Source organism: Cricetulus griseus, chromosome 2 (genome assembly GCF_003668045.3).
Source record: "Cricetulus griseus strain 17A/GY chromosome 2, alternate assembly CriGri-PICRH-1.0, whole genome shotgun sequence".
Taxonomy (NCBI): domain Eukaryota; kingdom Metazoa; phylum Chordata; class Mammalia; order Rodentia; family Cricetidae; genus Cricetulus; species Cricetulus griseus.
The window spans coordinates 107,000,941-107,022,569 of NC_048595.1; the positions used below are offsets into that span (position 1 = coordinate 107,000,941).

General features: G+C 45.0%; 1 protein-coding gene and 1 pseudogene across 1 annotated transcript in view; one reads left to right on the forward strand and one right to left on the reverse strand.

The window, feature by feature from the left end:
* The window catches only part of Mob3b (MOB kinase activator 3B), a 190,050-nt gene that overhangs the window by 140,086 nt on the left and 28,335 nt on the right, over positions 1–21,629 (forward strand). The window contains exon 3 of the mRNA XM_027403390.2: positions 14,012–14,214. Coding sequence (XP_027259191.1) covers positions 14,012–14,214 — 203 coding nt within the window. The remainder of the gene's footprint in view (positions 1–14,011; positions 14,215–21,629) is intronic.
* LOC100764660 lies at positions 3,420–3,826 on the reverse strand (annotated as a pseudogene).

Here is a 21,629-nt window from a genome sequence, read left to right on the forward strand (position 1 = left end):
ATAAAAATGTGTTCTGCAAAACTTATCTGTAAATTATAGATTTGTAAATTGGAAAATTTCTCAGAACTAGAAACGCTTTAATATTAATTGTGGTCGTAAAGGATGCTGCTATGCCATGGCACCCAGAAATGTGGGAAACCTTCATAGGAACCAAGATAGCAGATAGTCTAGGGCAAGGGGGCTTTGGCTGTGCATGGAGTCTCCCTTAGCGGGAGGCAGTAGGACATGTGGGGTGGTACAGTGAGAACACCTGGCTAACAGTCTTCTGGGAGACATTACAAGACCTCATTGCAGTGAATATATCACAGATCAAATGCAGCCTAGCAAAGGAAATCCAGGTGCTCAGTGTAGATAGGCAGGTGTAAGAAAGTTCATATGTAACTGGAGGTTGGTTTGTACAAATTAAAGGGAAGGCACAGGTAACGACTTCTATGTTGAAAAACACCAAGCCCATTTACCTTCATCAGCCTTAGAAGTCTGCCCATGATTCTCAGAGTTGCCTTCAGAAATCAAGCAAATGGGATGTTTTCACATATGTGTCAAATACAGGGTGAGAAAAGGGGATGGCCCCTAAGAGCTCAGTCAGAGGAGTCTGAAGGTATGAGGTACATGCGGCACTGTTACTAGTGAAATGATTTTCCAACAAGGTCAATAGATATTTTCTATGCAACCAAGCCTCACCTAGCTGTACAAACAAACAAAAGGTGGTGTGTGTGGGGTGTGTGTGTGTGGGGGGGGGCGTGTGGTAATTTGAGTTTCCACAATAGTGAGATTGATGAACTAGTCTGAAGAAGCAGGTGGAAAGCCAGTGGGCATTGTCCTGAGATGGCCCCATAGTAGACAAAGATCCTTCTTCCCTCTGTGTCTAAAAATAGGGGGCCACCACCAGCTATAGTCAATGTGCAACCATGGGCATTTTGTTCTTTAAAGAATTCAGGCTAGTGGTAAATGGTAGAGCACTTGTCTACCATCTGCCAAGCTCTGGGTTTAACACTTAGAACCACAAGAAGAAAAAAGTCAGGAGCTGGAGAGATGACTCAGCAGTTAGGAGAGCTTCCTCTTCTTCCAAAGGGCCTGTGGTTAGTTCTCAGCATTCACACAGGGCAGACAGCTAATGACAGCCTATAACTCTAGATCCAGGGGTCCAATAACCTCTTCTGGCCTTCATGGGCATCTGCATACACATGCATCTACATAGATATAAATCTATATCTCTGTCTCTGTCTCTGCCCCCCCCCTCTCTCTCTCTCTCTCTCTCTCTCTCTCTTCTCTCTCTCTCTCTCTCTCTCGTGTGTGTGTGTGTGTGTGTGTGTGTGTGTGTGTGTGTGTGTGTGTGTGTGTGTAGAAATAGCTCAGTGGTGGAGGAAGGGTTACTGCTCTTACAGAGAACCTAAGTTCAATCCCTGCACCCACATCGGGTAGCTCACAACCACCTGTAACTGGAGCTCCAGAGGATCCCTACATGGGATCCTATGCCATCTTCTGGCCTCTTCTGAGACCTGTTTACATGTACACATACCCACACAATCATACACATAAATGTTAAAAAAGAAAACTTAAAAACAAAAGCATACAAGAAAAAAAGTCAGGCTGGCAGCTGAATACATGAATTGAGCAGGACTGCCCAGGTGTGTGTAGTGTCTTCTGTGTGCAGGAACAGGCCTGGATAAGCTGTTGTCATGTAGCCACACCAGTTCCCAGTTGTTCAGGTCTTCTGAAGGAAGCCAGCATTCTTGACCTTTGTATCCTGGCCCTCTTTTCCTTTGGTGTTGGCAACATTTCAACATTATATATTCCAGAGTCAACACACCTGCTGTCTATTGGTGGCCAACCGCCTTCAATATCTCACCTCTGCGTCTAGTATTCGGTCCTAAAGAGCAAGTTCTCCAGCCATCTGTCTCCTCTCATATCTCCTCTTGTCCCTGTTCCATCAAATTCCAAAAGACAAGTTTCCTGAACTCTCAGACTTTCCTCAAAAGTTGTATTTCATGGGGACCTGAAAATTGACATAAATTTATTTCAGTCACAATTTTTTTAAACTATTAGCAGATGCTCTCTTGAGAATGAAATAAACTTTAACATTTATTTAAAGTTTAAAGTAATGGATGTTTTGGAGTGGGCCATCTCTGGGTTGACTCCAGTTCTGTATCCGTATCCCTGACTTGGTGACATAATCTCTGTATTCAGAACAGTATGTATTCAGAGACAAGCTGTAGCAGAACTACACTCAGAAGGAGCCTGCTCTTAGTTTAATATTCTCCTGTTACCATATTGAAAATCTGGGTAATTATTGAATAATGGGCTTGCCAAACTAGTTCCAATCAGATATTGTTATTTGTTTTTGATATTGGTTTTTCATTCAGGGTCTCTCTGTGTTGCTCTGGCTGTCCTGGAATTCTGTAGACCAGACTGGCCTCAAACTCACAGAGATCTTCCTGCCTCTGAATTACAAGTGCTGGGACTAAAGGTGTGCACCACTGCCATCTGGTTCCAATCAGATATTTTATCAGTAAATATATTTTATCTACAAGGGCATAAACTCACAGTCCCTGGAATCAACATTTATTTTGACCCATAGGGTGTTTTAAAAATATTTATCAATAGTTTTAGAACTATAGAAAAGTTGCAAAAGGTGGAACCGAGCATCCATACACCTTGTACCAGGCTTTCCATTTGTAACAACTTCCATGAATTCATCACACATTTGTCGCCAGTGAAGACCTAAGGCCAAAGCCTCTCTACTCCTGCACTCCACTCTGTATTGGAAGTTTGCTGGCTGTCACTGACACCCTTCTCTGTTTCTAGATTCTATCTAATTACCAATTATATTTGTCATCTTGTCTCCTTATACCCCTCTGAGCTATGATTCAGATGTGCCCATGTGTATATATGTGTACATGGAAGCTCAAGGACAACTTATTAGAGTTTAAAAGAACAACTCCAGGTGGAGCAGACCTTCCTTGTCTTAGAGGAACTTCAACACTTGAAAAACATTTTTTTTTTTGTAACATGTTCCCTAATTTGAGTTTGTTTACTTTTGTTGTTGTCGTTTTTTTTGTTAAGAAAATTTTTGTGGTTTTATTGGATCATGAGGCATTGAAACATCTGAACAAATCAATATCTGGGTGGTGAGGCAGCTGCTTTCTCTTTCACTTCTTTGGGTTACTAGAGCAACTTGTCAGTAGATTAAAAAACAAAATGAAACAAAAACAGAAACCGACAGTCTTTTGCATTACTGAAGTCTTTCCAAGGCTGGTACAACACAAACTTCTCTTATCAGATGCAACTAGTCTAGCATCCAAGCATCCTGCACAACACCGTGGTGACAGAAGCGCACCGCACCACCTCGGCCCTGCTCATTTGTGTATGATATTTGGAGCATCTGGAGGAGTGAGATAGTATTGGGAAGAGGAAACAGCATGAGAATCTGGCCAGGTGGAGGTCAGCCGAAGTTGTACAGGGCAAGTCTGAACATGTCATTGGTGCAAACCCAAGTATCGTTGATGTTCTTTAATAGAAACATCTGGTGGAAACCCATGATGGGATCTTCATCGGCCTTGAGCTGGCCTACAACCATGCTGATGATACAGCTATCTGGTGTAGGCTGATGGTCCAGCGCCGTGATACTATGCTGGATTTTCTAGAAGGGAAGACTAGACAACTTCTCCACAATGGCAGCTTTCCCCTGGAACTGCCATCCTTCCCACGTAAGGCATGATACATCAATGTAAATTGTGCCTTGTTGGGTTCTGTCGTTATCAAATAACTGGTAGTAATGTTGAATAAAACTGGATCCAATCTGCTCCCAAACTGTCTTGTCTCCCATCCTGGAGAGTCGTCACCCACCTCACCAAGACCCGTGGGGCGGGCACTGTTTTGTTGTTTTGTAAGATGGGCCTGATGGGTTTGGGTAACAAAGACTTCACAAGTGAGTGGCTTTCACCACATCACATCAGAGGAGTACTCCATGAACCATGTTTACTCCTGTTCATGTTAGCTAAGATCTCTTGGTCAGCAGTATGTTTGTCAGACTTCTACTGTGTGAAGTCACACACCTTCCAGACCACACTCTCCAGGAAGCAAGTCACCCCCCAGGAACACACTCAAGCTCCACTGTCTCTGGATTGCATCTGCATAAATTGTTTCAACTCTTGCAACACAGATACTTTTCAAACTCCTGATTTATTACTTAACTGTGTTTTGTATCAGTATGGCCTTGTGGATATTTATCTTCGTCTTCTTCTTCTTCTTCTTCTTCTTCTTCTTCTTCTTCTTCTTCTTCTTCTTCTTCTTCTTCTTCTTCTTCCTCTTCTTCTTCTTCTTCTTCTCCTTCTCCTTCTCCTTCTTCTTCTTCTTCTTCTTAGTGTGTGTGTGTGTGTGTGTGTGTGTGTGTGTGTGTGTGTGTGTGTGTGTGTGTTTAGATCACAGGAAAACCACCAGGAGTTGGTTCTTTCTTTCCATCATGGGTTCTGGGAAATCAAACTCAAGCTGGTAGGTGCCCTCAGCCACTGAGCCATCTCTACATCCATCGTTGCGTGTTTGTTGAGCACCACATTTCTTTCTGGTGTTTAAAGTACCCCAGGTCATCTTTTACAATTCCGATCCCATTCTGTCTCTTCATGGAGTCCCCTGTTCCTTGTATTAGAAAATAATGTTGGCAACATACTTGTATGTAGTAGGCTTTCTTGGACTGCCAACCCCCAAATCATGACACAGAGACTTATTTTTACTTATAAATGTTTGGCCTTATCTTATGCTTGTTCCACTAGCTCTTATAACCTAAATTAAGCTGTTCCTATTTATCTACATTTTGCCTTGGGGCTCTTTATCTTTCTTTCATTCTGTATGTCCTACTCCACATCCAGCTCACTGGCAGCTGCCTGGCTGACTGGCCCCAGGTGTCTCCTCTCTTTTTCCCTTGTTCTCTCTTCTTCCTCCCTTTTTCTCTGCCCACCAGCCCTGCCTATCCCTCCTCTGCCTAGCTATTGACCATTCAGCTTTTTACTAGACCAATCAGGTGCCTTAGGTAAGCAAAGCAACACATCTTTACATTGTTAAACAAATATAGCATAAACAAACATAACACATCTCTACATAGTTAAAGTAATATTCCACAACACTTGTAGAAACAGCTCAAGTTCCTTATTAATCAAGAAGAGTTGGGGGTTTTATTTTTTTGTTTTGTTAGGGATTTTCTGTGTAGCCAATCATGGCCTTGAGTTAATAATCTTCTGCCTCTGCTTCCTGCATGCTATTATTACTGGTACAGCCCTGTGTTAGTTTAATTTTTAAAAACTGGGTCAAAAACTTATACTTAACCAGGCTGAATCAATTATGTAAAAGTAAGTGATGATAAATAAAATACTAAGATTATTTTAAACTTTTTTTAAAAAATATTAACCAACACTTACTCATTAGAAGACTTTTCCCAAAAGGAACTGAAGGAACCGGCTTCCCTTTTGGCAGCCATAACAGCCGAACACGTGCTTGCCATAAACCTGCCTTGGTCACTTAGAGGTCAGATGCCTGTCTCGTGACAAGGAACCTTAGTCACTTAGAGGTCAGATGCCTGTCTTGTGACAAGGAACCAATCAGAAGTTAGCTGGTGGCGCTATGCTTTACGACCCTGGGTGTGCTTTACGGACAAGCGCACAGCAATGATGTAGAGAGCATAGCAACCACCCTGGGAGGGCCTATGGGCCATAACAACCAGTTGACCAATCAACACAGGGCAAGCCCTCCAAGCCTGGAAGCACACCAATCGTGAGCCTGTGCGTAAGCCTGTGCGTACCCCTAGACACTCCCCTTACGCTGCCCTATAAGATCTTTTGGGAGACCCAAGGAGCCGTCTTTCTGGCCATCCACCATGGCGAGTGGGTGAAAGACCCGAGCTAACATGGGGTTAGTTCGTTAAATTACAATAAAGCCTCATGCAGTTTGCATCAAGCTTTCGCCTCCATTCTGTGTTTGGGGTGGCCGCTGTCCTGGGCTAAGATTCTGGAAGCCTCAGCTTTCTGAGGGTCTTACAGAACATCTAGATTTCTAGATCTCCTGCCTTCTGGTATCAAAGCCCACACCACTCCCAGTCATTACAGCTTCCTACTTTACTAGTGTTCCTTTGTAATCTTTGACATTTTTTAAATATGTCACTCTTGGTTCAAAACATATCTAAGCAAATCCCGTGGTTAAATTACAAGGTTTAGTCTATGATTTTAGGCCAAATGTCATCCCCCAGTCAGATCTGAGAGGGCAGTTTTGGTTTCCTCCCGTTCCTTCTTGTTTACCTTGATTGAGCTCATATGCAGACGGAATGACACCTTTGCTTGCTTAGGCCCTGCCTTATCTCAGGTAGAAAGAGCCGCCCTCAGCCTGTGTGTAATAGCCTGTGCACCAGGCAGTCACCACCTCCCTCAGCCTGTATGTCATAGTCTGTGCACCAGGCAGTCACCACCTCCCTCAGTCCGTGTGTCATAGTCCGTACACCAGGAGTCTAACTTGAACCTTCTTACACCTGTTCCATCTGGAGAGATTCCCAAAGGTTATGTTCCAACTTCAGACTAACTCTTGCTTTTTGGATCCGGGAAGCCCTCTTTACACTGGAGCCTTCCATGATGGGCACCCCTGGTAGGTTGAAGGGAGCCTCCTAAAACAGGCACAGCCATCTGTCCTGATGCAGAAGCACAGGTTTCTTTTTATTAATTTAAGAGAGAGGTATTGTGGGGGACCAAATAATTCCATTATGGAATATTTTGAGATCCAGCCTTGGGTTTCACTAAACATGGAGCACCGGAAAGCTCAAAGCTCGGGCCCACTATTGTATTGTTAATGCCTGTAGGGCTACTATTGTTTACCATGGCCTCGGGGTAAAATGCCTCTTATTTACATCTCTGTGGGCCTAAACATCTGAATAGGCCCTCACCTGGGCAGAGGTGCTAGGTGGATGAATGACTAGAGAGGACAGAGGAGTTAGGGGCCAGTTCCTTCTGAACTGTTCTCCAGTTTGGTAAAAGGTCAAATTATATTTCAGTGTGATAAAACTCACTTGGAACATCCCAAGCCCTGGGTCCAGTCCTTAACACTGCAAAATAAATTACTGATATTATCCCTCCCCCCAGCATCTTCCCCTTACCCCTCCACCATTGTGGGATCCTGGATTATTTGTCAATCAATTCAGTCTAGATACAAACAAGCACTTGAATACAAATGTTTAGCATGGTTGGCAGAAGGAAATGCCTCTTCCTCACTAGCAGTGAAAAGCCTTGTGAAAGATGTACTTCTCCCAGACAGTGAGAGAAATGTGGACTGGTTTTCACTGCGGCTCACTGCCTTAGACGTGACAAGGTTCGCATGCCTCTGTGGCCATTTCCTGGGGGTTTTTCATGAGTAATGATTCTCAGGATGGGACCTGAGGGCCAGAGCTGGGAGTTACAAGGGTAAGTGCTCATTACCCGGATATTACTCCAGTTTACATGCTCACACATTTATCTGTTCTACTGCCTTTCACGACTCAGACTGCTGTAGCAAAAGTACCTGAAACTGGGACTGATAATCCTGTCTTCATTTCCACAGTTACATTTTTTAAAAAGTATTTTTAAAGGGGTTGCTAGTGAAAAGATGCCTCAGTAGTTAAGGGCACTTGATGTTCTTGCAGAGGACTCAGGTTCGGTTTCCAGCTTCTACATGGCATCCAGTGCCTTCTGTTAACTCCAGTTCCAGAGAATCCAGTGCCCTCTTTTGCCCCCCCCCCCCGGGATACCAGGCATGCATATGGCATACATACATACATACATACATACATACATACATACATACATACATACTTTATATATAAAAGTAAAAGTAAATGTCTTCAAAACAGAACACAAAGCCCAAAAACCAACACTCTGGTATGTGGCAAGAAATCCCTAGAGTTGGACGCCAGTGGGAGAATGTTGGCTCCTAATGGCTGCAGTATAGCTGCAGACTGTAAGATCCAGAAATGAATCTCTGGAGATAGAAAGATGCACATGTGTGAAATCATGTTTAATAGCTTTATTTCACCCTGGAGGCAGGAAGCCAGTGGCCTTGGAGTGCTGTACAGACAGATTTCTTGGTTAGGTTTGCACATTAGGAAGGTTTCCCACCTGCTAGTTGGAGAGAGAAGGGCACTAATAAAACAAGGGAGCCTGGTAGGGGACACTGCATGCACCTTGCAAGGTGGTGCTGCCTGAGGCAGTGCTGGTAGGGTGAGCTGGGGGAGGGGCCCTGTGGTTAAAGAGCAGTTTATAGATGAGAACCAGTCCAGGCAAGATGTGAGACTAATGACCCTTCACAAAAATGGAAGACGCTGCTAATGAAGAAAGGATATTGTTATTTGTGGGGATACTCAAAATATCACATCCAAGACAAAGGTCTTGGTCCTTTTTGAGTGCTAGGATTACATTCATAGGCCCCCACTCCTGTCCCAAGCTACTGCCTGCCTGCCTGCCTCCCTCCCTCCCTCTCTCCCTCCCTCCTCTATTTCTTCCTTTCTTCCTAATTGCCATCCATACTCTAGTTTTCTTAGATCTCCTCGGCCTGCTTCCATCTCTGTGTCCATACTGTGACAGCAGAGAACAGAGGCAGCCGTCAGGAGATGCTCGTGGGTGAGGGGCAGCCTGTGGTAGCTGGGTAGCGGTGCTGGAGAAGCAGAAGAAGCATATTGTATTTACAGTTGCCCCTTTGTGTGGCTGAAACAGTACTTTCTATGCCTGGAAAATAGCATGTCTGAACGAATTAATAATCTGTTTAGAACATATAATCACATGTTAATCTTTTCCTTTCTTTTGCTCCAACCGCTGTGAGAGACTAGAGGGCAACACAAAGGGCCTGGGGAAGGGAGATGAAGAGTAGAGGGGTGGCCGGTTTATTTCTAACCATTTGCAGCTGTCAGCTTGTTTGGGGACGTTTCTCTTTTTCGGCAGAGGAACAAAGTCCTGCTCCATGCAATTGTTTTCTTTGGCATAGTGAACAGACACTTTCTTGAGGCGCACACCGAGATAACACGAAACATCTGCTGAAAGAGCTCCGCTCCCTGCAGCTGCGTGTGCCTCCGCATCATGGAGAGCATGAGGCTTCCGCAGATTAGGACAGTTTTCAGGAGGCCGGGCAATGGGGCTGGGTAGGAAGAACAAGCGAGTAAAGCAAGCAAAGTTTTAGGAAACATCTGCATTCGTTTCTTCCATCCTTGTGATCCAACTGCATTTTGTCTTGCAAGAATTCTGGAAATGGTATGTTCTCAGCGTTGCTGCCAAAAGTCTGTTTTCTTTTCTCACGTGTGTGGGATATTGTTTTTACTCGAGAGCTATTAAGAATGAGTGATTTTTATGACTTGTAGAGGGATTTTCACATGCAGACTCCTATTACTGGCTCCAAGGACAAATGCCCTCAAATATGCCTGGCGACTTAAAGAAGAAAGGGGATGGATGGTTCTGGTCATTATGACTGATATGAGATTTGGGTCCCTAAAGGATAGACTGGGGTTTCCTGTATCTTGACAAGCTTCTTTGACAGCTCATGTGGTGTGCCCAAATATCAGTGCTCTTCCAAATTGACTTTTCAGAGAAATCTTTGTCGTTGGGGAAAGAGCATCTTCACCTGTCCTGTTTCATTTGTCTCCCTTGACACCCTCTCAGCTGTGACAAGGAAGAGCTGACTGTAACAATAGGACTATCCAGCCCTGTCCACTGCGTGCCTTCTGTGTGTCTGCATGCACTGAGCTTCAACCATGCATTTCAGTGTCACCATTCTTCAGCTAAGGATACTGAGCCTCCTGGAAGTTATAATAGCAAGGCTGCCCCAGGGTGGGCAGCATGGAGGTTCCACAGCTGGAATCTGACACAGGGATGATTGATAGTGCCCTAGCCCTGGCACTTAGGTTTAAAGAAGTAAGAGCCAGGCTACCGTATTCCACCTTCATCTTCCAACAAGTCTGTGTCTTTGATCCTGCCAATTGGATGGAATAAAAGGAGCTGTGAGAACTCTGTAAAGCTCTCCAGCATGGTGGAAAGCAAGTCTCTAGAGTTTGCACACTTGAATTCAGACCCCTTTCTTCTCAAGCCCTGCAAGCTCTGAAAGCCCTGAGTTGGTCCTTTCCCTTTCTGAGCTTTGATGTCACTGTCAGGTGATGACAGAGGATCTGAGATATTTTATACCCATCCTGATGAACAATAAGGAGCCATCTATGAAGGGGACTGACACAGCCCCTGTCCTTGTGGAGAACATAGTCCCAAAGCAGGATTCTTAATAGCTATACTATGGTGTGTGACCTGCACAAGAAGACCTCAGGAGACAGACAGCAGATGCCATAGCCCCAGCTCAGGGTGAGGGAAAAATAGTCATTGATGAGTTGTCTACAAGCATTGAGGAATCAGCCAGTTGCTTGTGGAACTTATGGTATTTGGAGAGAGTTCTCCAAAGTCAGTAGAGACAGGTTCTTCTGCTCTGTTCCTCCAGAGCCCAGGGTTCAGCCCAGCACTGACCACAGGCCACAGTCTCATTGCCAAGCATTGGTTTTTCTCACCAGGAGAAAGAATGAACATCTCATAGCTCAGAAACTGCCCCTTTAGCTTTGGACCCTATGTCAGCCTTCTGTTTTCTCTGAAGTTTCTCTCTCTCTCTCCCCCCCTTTCTCTCTCTCTCTCCCCCCCTTTCTCTCTCTCTCTCTCTCTCTCTTTCTCTCTCTCTCTCTCTCTGTGTGTGTGTGTGTGTGTGTGGTGTATTTTTCTCTGGTCTATAAAAGAGGAATCACACAAGCCACAATTTGTTTTTCTTTAGAAGAGTCTTAAAAGGAAATATTCATGGGTGTTTGAGGGCCTAGTGGAAGGGAGGGAAGAGAAAAGAAAAGGCAAGCAAGAGAAAGATGGGTTAAAGCTCAGAATTTACTGGAATTTGTATTTAATTTTCTTTGGGAGAACGGAGATTTACTAAGTCAGAGATCAAAGGGAAGTCTGCACAGGCTGCTGAGGGGTTATATTCCGTGCTAGGTTTAGCTCTCACTGAGTGTGGCTTGGAGATCAGAACATTGTGGTTAGACAATTCATAAACTCAGCAGGGCTTTGGTCGGTTGCTGGCTTCTGACAGAGTACTAAGACCTCTGGAACAGCAGCCAGGGTTGTGGATGTCTCGCCAACACCCAGCCCACAGACTCACCTCACCCTTGCTCCAGTTCCTGGCCTGCTGGAACCTCGTGAGTGAGTGCCTTGAGTTCTGACCTCTGCCTGGACATGTTCCCTCCTATCATTCTGGAATCTGAGCTCATCCTAGTCGTACTTTGGATTCACGAATTCTGTTTCAGAACTGACCCATTTGTAAAGACCCAAGACACACCACATGAGCCAAGGGCATCAAAGTCCTGGGTTTTTTGTCTGTCACTTCTTTGTAGATCACTCATCTGAATATATTTTCTTCTTGGAATCTTAAATTTTCCCAGCCTTAATCTGAGAGTCACAGGATGTGAGATAGGTTGGGTAGGACAGAGGAAAGGCATATTCTTAATGGAGACTTAGTTCTCAACTGAAAATCACTTAGAGATCTGCAGGTCATCTTTCTCATTTTCTATCTCAATTCTTATCTACCTGTCCAGGATGATTGTCATGCATGTGTCTGGGTTATCATGAAGCTAGTCAAAGTTTAGGTCTAAACACCTAACACATGCAGTCCTCTGCAGTGAAGACTGTGGACACTGTCCTAAGACATGCAGTGTGCTGCTATGGAGACTGTGGGTTGACACTGTCCTAAGACATGCAGTTCTCTGCAGTGAAGACTGTGGATGCTGTCCTAAGACATGCAGTCCAGTGCAGTGGAGATTGTCCTACATAACTTTCTGATTGAATGCAATGAGTGAAGCTTATCTTTCATTACCTGGGAACTTAGACTGAAAGAACAAATGGAGTTAATGATTGAGGAAAAGGGAATTTCAAATTCTTTCTTCCTACCCTACAAGCTAGATAAAGTTGTTCTTCATTAAAACGTTCTCCCTTCTTCCAAAAGCATTTCTCCCCACTGGCAGCTGAGTACCCTAGCTGACCTGTTCCTGGGAGGGCATCTTCTGATGCAGTGAACTTCTTCTCCATGGCCTGCTCTCTCCATCAGCCTTCATTTGCTTGTTAGTGCCCCTGTGCTGTTGAAGAATAAACTTGAAATTCTTCATTATGCTGAACAGTTGAGTGGTGTCTCTCACACAGGCCCAAAGGCAAGTCAAACTGCAAAGGAACCTGTACTTTGGATTTTAGAATTTGATTTGAAATCCCAGCCCCACTGTTGTGTAAAACTACAACCCATACTTCAGAGCCTCTGTTACTCATCTGTGAAATAGGAATAATGAAAGGAATAATGAAACTATGTCACAGGTAAAGATGACATAGTCAACCTTCTGCAGTTTGTCTCATTTGTCTTAGAGGGAGTCCAGTCATATGTATGGGACACTCTTCCGAAGATTCTGGGTCCTCTCTCAACATTCAGTGGTGGTTTAGTGGCCCCATTTTAACATTTAAAGCTCTAAAACTCAAGTAGCTGCCCCTGCCCCATCTTTGCCCTGGGTTTACCTCATCTCTGAATCATGGCACCTGTTGCCACACCATTCAGCCACTATACTGCATCCACATTCTCTCTGGGTTTGTTCAATGTGTTGACTTTGACTTTCAAGAAAAGCTGGTATCCATACAGGGACCTGGAGAGGCAGATCCCATCACAACTGACTGCCAGACAGATTCCATCTCTCCTATTTTGACCAGGAGGGAGGAGGATACCAGGAGATTCCTCTGACAGAACATCTCACAGCAGATAAGTTCCCTAGGTCCCTGTAGAGATAAGAACAGCAAAAACCCAGGCTTCCGAGGACCTGGGGCATCCTTATGGCAAACCTCTACCATGACCTGGAAGCTGGTGGTTATACCTGTCCTCTCTGGACAAGGAAATGTTCCTTGTAACAGTGACCAGATGCCAGAGAGATGGGGTAATCCCCCCACTATGTTCTAGGCACTATAGGAAGACCTTACACATTGTGACACCTTCCCCACCACGTAAGGAAAGCCTTGCTCTGACCCCTCCTATAGAATCGAGAAACCAAAAGTTAAATAACTGGCCCTGATATAGAGCTGATGAAGGGGACTGAGCAGGAATTCAAACAGTCTGTTTATCTTTGAAGTTCATTACAATGGACTTTCTATTCATGGCAGGGTAAATAGCAAGAGTGTAAGTAGCTTTTCAGAGAGAGACGAAGTGCCATCCATCCTGCTGCCTGATGCCTCAATCCCGCTGGACGTTGTGGCTGGGAAATTTGAGGGACTCTTCCAGCCACCTCCCCTTTCTCCATTATGAAAGCATAGCCCCTCAAAGAGATGGAGTGGAGTGAGTGGTGCTGTGCTGTCTGTGAATTGTCCGCCTTGGAGGCAACACCTTGGGAAACACTTCCAATCAAAATTTGCAAATGGGTAGCTTTGTGGGATGCATCTAATGCAGAGAGGTGTTTTGTTTCAGCAGCAAGAATTTTTAAAACTTCAGATTACTTGTTAACTTTTTTTTTTTTTTTGGTTTTTCGAGACAGGGTTTCTCTGTGTAGCTTTGGAGCCTGTCCTGGCACTCGCTCTGGAGACCAGGCTGGCCTGGAACTCACAGAGATCCACCTGCCTCCCGAGTGCTGGGATTAAAGGCGTGCGCCACCAACACCCGGCTTACTTGTTAACCTTTTTTAAAAGACAATGGGTTTACACGATTTCCGAAATTACCTTGAAAAACCCAAAGTTCTGATACCCTGTGTCTCCATCCCGCTCTGGCCCCTGGTGGCTGGAGTGGAGCACTTGGCCCTGGAAGTGGGACAGTGCTTTTTAATCTGCTACCATCCTTTTTCCCTTGGGTTCTCTGTGCTGGTAAGAAGTACCAGGTTCCCCTCCCCACCACAGCTTCCCCCAGACACCATTTTTCTCCTCTTGGAGGTAAGGGTGGAAAAGATCCTTCCTAGTGGCTTCATACCTTTTTCTTTTTGTTCCTCTAGGCGTTCCCTTCCCAAAGAACTTCCTTCAGATCTGCAAGAAGATCCTGTGCCGTCTTTTCCGAGTCTTCGTCCATGTCTACATTCACCACTTTGACCGGGTCATTGTGATGGGTGCAGAGGCTCATGTCAACACCTGCTACAAACACTTCTATTACTTTGTCACAGAGATGAACCTCATAGACCGCAAGGAGCTGGAGCCCTTGGTAAGTGTCTCGGCAGCATAGCACCATACGCTGTGAGAACTACGGAAAGCTGGGGGGTAAGATGGAGCTGCAGAATTAGACAGGGCACAGTGATCGGCAAAGGACTGGGATGCATCAAAATGTCTACTGCAACCAGGTAAGTGTTTGAAGTTGCTCTCCAGGAGGTGAGATTGTTAGACCCGAGAAAACTCAAGTATCCGGGGTCCCAGGCCACGTTCGCGGTCACCCCAATCACCAGGCGGATTCGAGAGCTCGCTGCAAACTGCACGAGGCTTTATTGTAATTTAACGAGCTAACCCCATGTTAGCTCGGGTCTTTCACCCACCCACCACGGTCTTTCACCCACCCACCACGGCGGATGGCTCGCAAAAGACGGCTCCTAGGGGCTCCCGAAAGATCTTATAGGGCAGCGTAAGGGGAGTGTCTAGGGGTACGCACAGGCTCACGATTGGTGTGCTTCCAGGCTTGGAGGGCTTGCCCTGTGTTGATTGGTCAACTGGTTGTTATGGCCCATAGGCCCTCCCAGGGTGGTTGCTACGCGCTTGTCCGTAAAGCACACCCAGGGTCGTAAAGCATAGCGCCACCAGCTAACTTCTGATTGGTTCCTTGTCATGAGGCAGGCATCTGACTTTCTAGTTTCTAGGACAAGGTCATAGAAGCACGCGTTCGGCCATTATGGCTACCAAAAGGGAAGCTGGTCCCTTCAAGATAATGTGGTGACATTATTCCTACATAATGATTTGGGCCAGGGAAGCTAGATTTAATGCACAACACTGAAAAAGAAAATCATTTTGTCAATTTCTTAGAGACATCCTCTCCCTGGATTTTGTTTGGTTTTGGTTTGGTTCTTTGAGACAGGGTTTCTCTGTGTAGCCCTGGTTGACCCAGAACTTGATCTGTAGACCAGGCTGGCCTCGAACTCAGAGATTTGCTGGCCTCTGCCTCCCAAGTGCTAGGATTAAAGGTGTGCACTACCACTGCACAGCTGAGACACTTCTTTGATCTATCACTATTAGTCAGTGATGGTCAGAAACATTTATTTCCTTAGTCAGTAAGTAACCATTTAACACCCACTGTATGTCAGCTGCTCAGCACACAGAGAGAAGCAAGTCCTAAGGAAGAGCTCTGTGTCATGGGAAATTTGCTATTTATATTGAATCACCTGGGTAAAGCCATCATAGGTATATCATTTGAGAGTAAGAACATTTGAGATTAAGCTGTAACTTTGTTATATTGACGAGTGGAGTATGAGTTCATTTTATTGTTTTCAAAAGAGATTTATTTTTATTTTGTGTATGCTTGTTTTGCCTGCATGTATGTTTGTATACCATGTATGCATGCAGTGCCTATGGAGGCCAGAAGAGGGTCTCAGATCTCCTGGAACTGGAGTTACAGGTGGAGCTGCCATGTGGGTGCTGGGAATCGAACCTGAGTCCTCTGAAAGACCAGCAGGTGCTCTTAACAACTGGACTCTCCCTCTATCCCCTGCTTTTATTTTCACTGTTGGCTTTAGTATGTGCTTCAATCAAGGTCTCTGAAAACCTTTGTAACAGGTTCACTGTAATGAGGATGCTTGCCTCACAGCTGTCCCCAGTGAGTACCTTTCTACCCGGTAGGATACATTGCTTTATGAAGTCATGGTTTCTTTTTCCTTAAGAAAGTTAAAGTGTAGTTTTGCTAAATATAGTTGGTGAAGTAAGTTTCATCCAAGTCATTTTGAATATTGACTAAAATACAGGGCCTAGCTATCTGCTCTACTATGTACCCTTGTTTCCTTGTCTATACAATTGAAATAATGTTTTATTATTATTTGGGTACCTGATGTCTACAGCTCATATAACTACCACTGAAAAGATACTGTGTTATATTCACATATCCCTACAGTGAGATCTGAGCCCAGCTATGTGAAGAAGCAGCAGATCAGGGAGGAACCAGAGTGGACAGAGAAACGGTCATAGAGTATACTCATTGGGAGGCTGTCAGCAGGCTTGCAGCACACGGGCTGTTCCAGTCTTCTGTTACTATGGCCTGCCATCTTTGTTCTGATAACCTAACGTGGGAGGTGGTTGGCTATGGGCTCTAGATTGTCTGGCTGGGTTATACTGGCTGTGTGTGAATAAGACATGAGTAAACAGTTTGCCACCTCAGATATTAACTAGCTGGTGTGGTGTATGGGGGATCCCACTCAGGGTCAGCAAGGTCCCAGGGATTAAAGAAGCAAAATGCAAAACATAAAGATTAAAATATAAAAGACATTAGCTATACATATACTGCATCTATACCTATTAAAGAATATGTTGGTGAATCTTATGTTACCTTTAGGAATTTAATTCATGGTCTACAATTGCACCAATGGAATACACAGCAGTTTGTTTTGCATACCATTGTGATGTCTCTCACATCATTGGTTAAAGAATAAGTGGTATCTTCACTTTCTTTCCATTAGGTTCGTAGAAAGAATTTGGGGACAGCCCCAAGTAATCTCTGAGCATCACTGTAAGACTCACATGGCAAGAAACTTAAAGGCACTGGTGGTGGGTTTGTTAGTCTGTTCTGTACAAAGACTGCTTGAGAGTGTAAATAACCACCATGAGAGTAAAGGCTGTACAAACAACTCAGGGGAGTGTAAACACTGGAAACTGTTGATAAAGCTAATCTCAGAAAATGTCAAGGACAGTGGAAAGAGAGGGCCTTTAAGTGAAGAGATACAAAGCACTTCTGTTGGGCCATGGAGTCAAGTTCCCATCGGAGTCATGCCCAGGTAGATGGAACAAGTCCCCAGAGGCCACCAGAAGTAAGAGCTCCACTAGATGCTCACACTTTCAGTGTTGCTGAGTTAGCAAATAAACATTAGCTGGATAGGGCTGAGCCTCAAGTCGTCCTTTATACACAGCCACATAATGGCTATTGTGGGGGGAAAGCCCGGGGCTAAGTCAGCCTTTCTTTGCTAGCTTAAAACTCTATGTTGTGTTCTGTTACTGAAGAAAGGCCCCAGGAGCTGGAGCACCTGGTAGTGCCGGGAGCTGCCTTGCAGTCCCAGCCTCACTGCCAGGCCCTGAATAAGCCAATATTCTACTAAGAAGTTCTGTTGGGGGCCTGGAAGAAAATCCATGATTATCCTCACTGGGAATTGTTAGCAGTGGAAGTGACAAGAGAAGTATTGGGTACCCTCCCTCCAAGTTTGTATTTCTTTAACTCGTACTTAGATTTGTTTTCTTCCCACATTGATGTTTTGTTGATCATGGTGACCGGAAAATCAATTGTAATAGGTAGTAGTAAGTAGTCTTAAAATAATTATGTGAAATTATGCGTTTGGCTTGGTTATACAAACTCAAACCTGTAAATCACAGGACTGGATACTGTGACTGTTTCTGGGATAATGATCACATGATGGCCAGGCACGGCGATACATGCATGTAATCCCAACACTCGCATGCTCGGGAGGACTGCTGCAATTCTGAGTCTATCCTGATCTGCACAGACAGTTCCAGGCCAGTCAGGGCTCCTTAGAGAGAACCAGCCCCAAAATAGTAACACCAGGGGCTGGAGAGATGGCTCAGCTGTTCAGAGCATGGACTGCTCTCCCTGAGAACCCTGGTTTGATCCCAGGACCTTCTTGGCAATTCACAGCTGTCTGTGACACCAGTTCCAGGAACCTGGACAACCTCTTCTGGTTTTTGTGGGCACTAAGTATGTACACGGTGCACAGACATGCAGGCAGGGAAAATACCCATACACATAGAATAAAATAATTTTAAAAACCCACAACAGTTATACGGTGCCAGGCCCAAGGGCTTAGCATATCCAGTGTCACTAAGAGTGTTGTACCTGTGGATTGGCACTAATGATATTGTGTTCATTGATATCTCAATATTAGACTCTGTGTCTAATGTTGCAAAGTTGCAAAGAACATATTGCAGTCAGAGCTAGCATAGCAAATCAGTACACTTAAATTTGTATTTTCTTACATTAATTTATTGTGGGGGGAGTATGCTTAGGTTTAGATGTGCATTTGTTTACGTACTTGCAGCTGCACACAAGTGTACACACATGTCGGGGGCAGAGAACAACTGTGGGAGTCAGTTCTCTCCTTTCATTACAGGGTCCCTGGATCAGGACATCTAGCCTGGTGGCAGAGGCCTTTACCCGCTGAGCCAAAATCCATGTAGTTTTTATTTTGTATAGTCTAACTACTCCATATGATCAAAGCAAATTGTTCAAATATTATGTTTTATAGAAGAGAGCTATGTTTGGGGAAAACTTACAACACAGCCCAGAAAATATGCAATAATGAGTATCTTTTTCATCCCCAAAGGATGAACAGTCAGGACTTTGCCTTCAAATTCTGGTCATTCATTCTTCATAGTGTAATGCAGCCAGAGGTCAAAGGGCAGCATTTGTTCAGCCAATTTCCTTCAAAACAGCAGCATTCCCACAAGTCCCCTACCATCCGTGGGCCATTCCTGGAGTCATGCTTGGAATTCCACAGTGTAGAACTTGGAGCCTCACCTAGATCTTCCTCTCCCATCTACCATGTACAACCAGTCCTCCATGTCAAAGGTCATATGATTGCATTGGAGCAGTGCTGGCTGAGCATCTGGCACATGGGTTATCTGCAGGATCCAGGACCCCACAAAAGTTGGAGACTCAATATCACACACAGCCAGCATAAGACTCCAGCCCAGGGCCCAAACCCCAAACCTTCACTTACTAACTTGTAACCTTTAACAAGATTTTGAAACTATCATTTTCCTCATTCACAGAATAACCATAATGGAATTATAAAAAATTACAGATTAGGCACACTTAAGAAATGTTAGCTATTAAGTCAGATAATGAATTTACAGTGGTTGGTACTTGGCAAGTAGAACAACCCTACTAGCCTTTCCTGGGTCTCATGGCCTTTCATCCATGCTAGTGATGTTTTAGAGCAAACATAGCCAACTGTATTTGTATCTGTCTCTCCCTTGGGATTGCCAGTTCTGTGCAGGCAGCTAGTGAATGAGATGTATACCTGAATTGTCCATGGTCCTTGGCACATAATAAATACTTTAAATGTCTTTTTTTTTTTTTAAATTGGGAAGAGTAGTTTAAGGATGCTGTTCAAAAACATTCCATACAGCCATTCCTCCTTGGTACCACCCTTGTTTCTTAATTGCAATTTAGCTATTCTAAAGCTTCATCCTAACTGATTTATAATAAAGATTAAAAGCAAATTAAGATGCAGGGCAGTGAAGGGACGTGTTTAAACTGTAGGCCTGACAGCATAAGGCTACAACACCTAGGCATTCTCTGCCCCAGATTACAGATTGATTCACCCAGGAAATGTTGAATGTTCTCATACTAGGTCACATGATGTGACCTAGTGCAGCAGATGCAAGGTAACCGGCACTCTCCATCTTAGCGCTGAAATCCCATGTTCTGGGAAAACCTTGGTCTCCAGCAAACTGGGACAATTGGTCATCCTGTCAGGCCTCTGGATAGGAAATCAATTTGGAATTCAAAAGCTGGGAAGAGGTCATCCTGGACAGCCCAGTGAAGGTCAGCAGGATTTTCTGCCTCCAGAGCTTGCTTTATTGTCCCAGCTGAGACCTAACTCAGCCTCTGCAGCCAGCCAGCAGCCTGGGAAGCCAGAGAAACATGCCATTCTGCTTGCTCTCCAGCAGGGAGAGGGAGGCTGGCAGGATGGCAAGATAATCCATTTCTCGTGGAAGTGCAGCCGCTGGACTGCACAAATTCAAGCAAGTTCACAGTTGGAGGAAAGGAAGCCTAAGTGATGTTGGTAATTGGAAAATGGGCCAGGCTGTGATTGAACAGGCAGGTTGCTGTTGTCCCTGGCTGCCCTGGGAGGACAGCTGACAGAATTGATTTAAACAGAATTATCATTAGCAAGCAAGACTAGCAAGTCAGCATTTTGATGGCCTTTCACTAAAAACAAAAGCAAACTCAAAGAGGGTTGTTAGCACTGTACTAGCTGTGAATGGAGAGCTGATGGAGTTACTGTAAGAAGAGACTGGTGACAGACTGGAAGGAACTAGTTCTTCCTAATATGCCTGCTGACCCCTGAATGACCTGGCCCAAGGCCCCCTAGTCTCTAACAGTGAAGATGTATCCTGGAGGTGCAGGCTATGAAAGCAAAGGCTACCCCAGGTGCTGGGGCCAGGAGATCGTCAGTTAAGACAGAAGCGTAGTCCACACACCACCTACATCATAATCTCCTGGAGTGATATTTTGAAATGGGTGCGTATGAGCATGATCCTGGCTGCGTCAATTACAGTTGTTGAAGTTAGGACTTAATCCAGTCGCTCTGTTTCAGACTCCATTGTGTAGAGGAGTCAACTAAAGAGTTCTGCTAATGCACAAGTTCCCATGCTGTGGGTCTGATAGGACAGGACTAGAGCATGCCTATGGGGAGGGAGGTTGCAGGGCAGAAGTTGGTTCTCTCCTTCCACCATATGGGGTCCAGAGATGGAACTCAGGGTGACAGGCTTGGTGGCAGGCACCTTTACCTTTATCTCGCCAGCGCCTCTACTAAGCTTGTCATATGTGTTTTTTCATCTCTTCACCCTTGTCACCATCACCTCACACAGGCAAACACGTGGTCTTCATTCTTTGCCATCCCTCATTACTGACATTTAGTTACACCAAAGCACATCGATCAGCCCACCCTGATTAGGTAGATGTCTGTTACCTAACAATTAATTGTTCATAGTTTTCAGCACCCAAACTACCACGTTAACATGGGAACTCTGAAAAAAAAAAAACAATGTGAGGACCAAGGTTGTAGAAAGCCTTGTCTCATGAAAGCCTAGCCATAAATCATCTGGACCCACGCAGGGACTGACCCTGCCCCTCTCCCCCCACCCCCCGGAGGTGGCCAGGTCAAGCCCGCCCTTCCCTTGGAGAAGCCTTGCTGAGTCCTGTAGCCAAGGTTGGTCTGCAACACAGATCAGGTCAGCACAGTGAAAAGCAGTTGCATGAGCCAAGCTGCTCCCTGAATAGCTGGCAATGAAGAGCCATTGTGGGCCTTTGAAAGGATCCTTTCTTCTCGGGCATCATCTGGATAGAGGCCTCCAGACAGCCGCGTGTCAGCCGGTTCCGGGCCTTCCAGCTGAATGGCTCAACCTTGGACAAAGCTACTGCAGAAGAAAGAGCTGCAGCCTGTGCAGTGACATTTTCACTCTCACATTACCACATTACTTGTTTGGCCCTGGGTGGGGCTTGTAGTGCCTCTAGGTCTCAGTTTCCCCAAAGGACATCAACTCCATCGTGGCCAGGCTTGATGGACTGAGATTCTGATCTTTGGCATTGTGTAGCACCAGGCTTGTCATCTCTTGTCCAAGATGACCTTCCTTCTTTGCTTAGAGACCTTCCTGGAAGCAGAAATATGTACTTGACCCAGAGAAGAGCTGAGT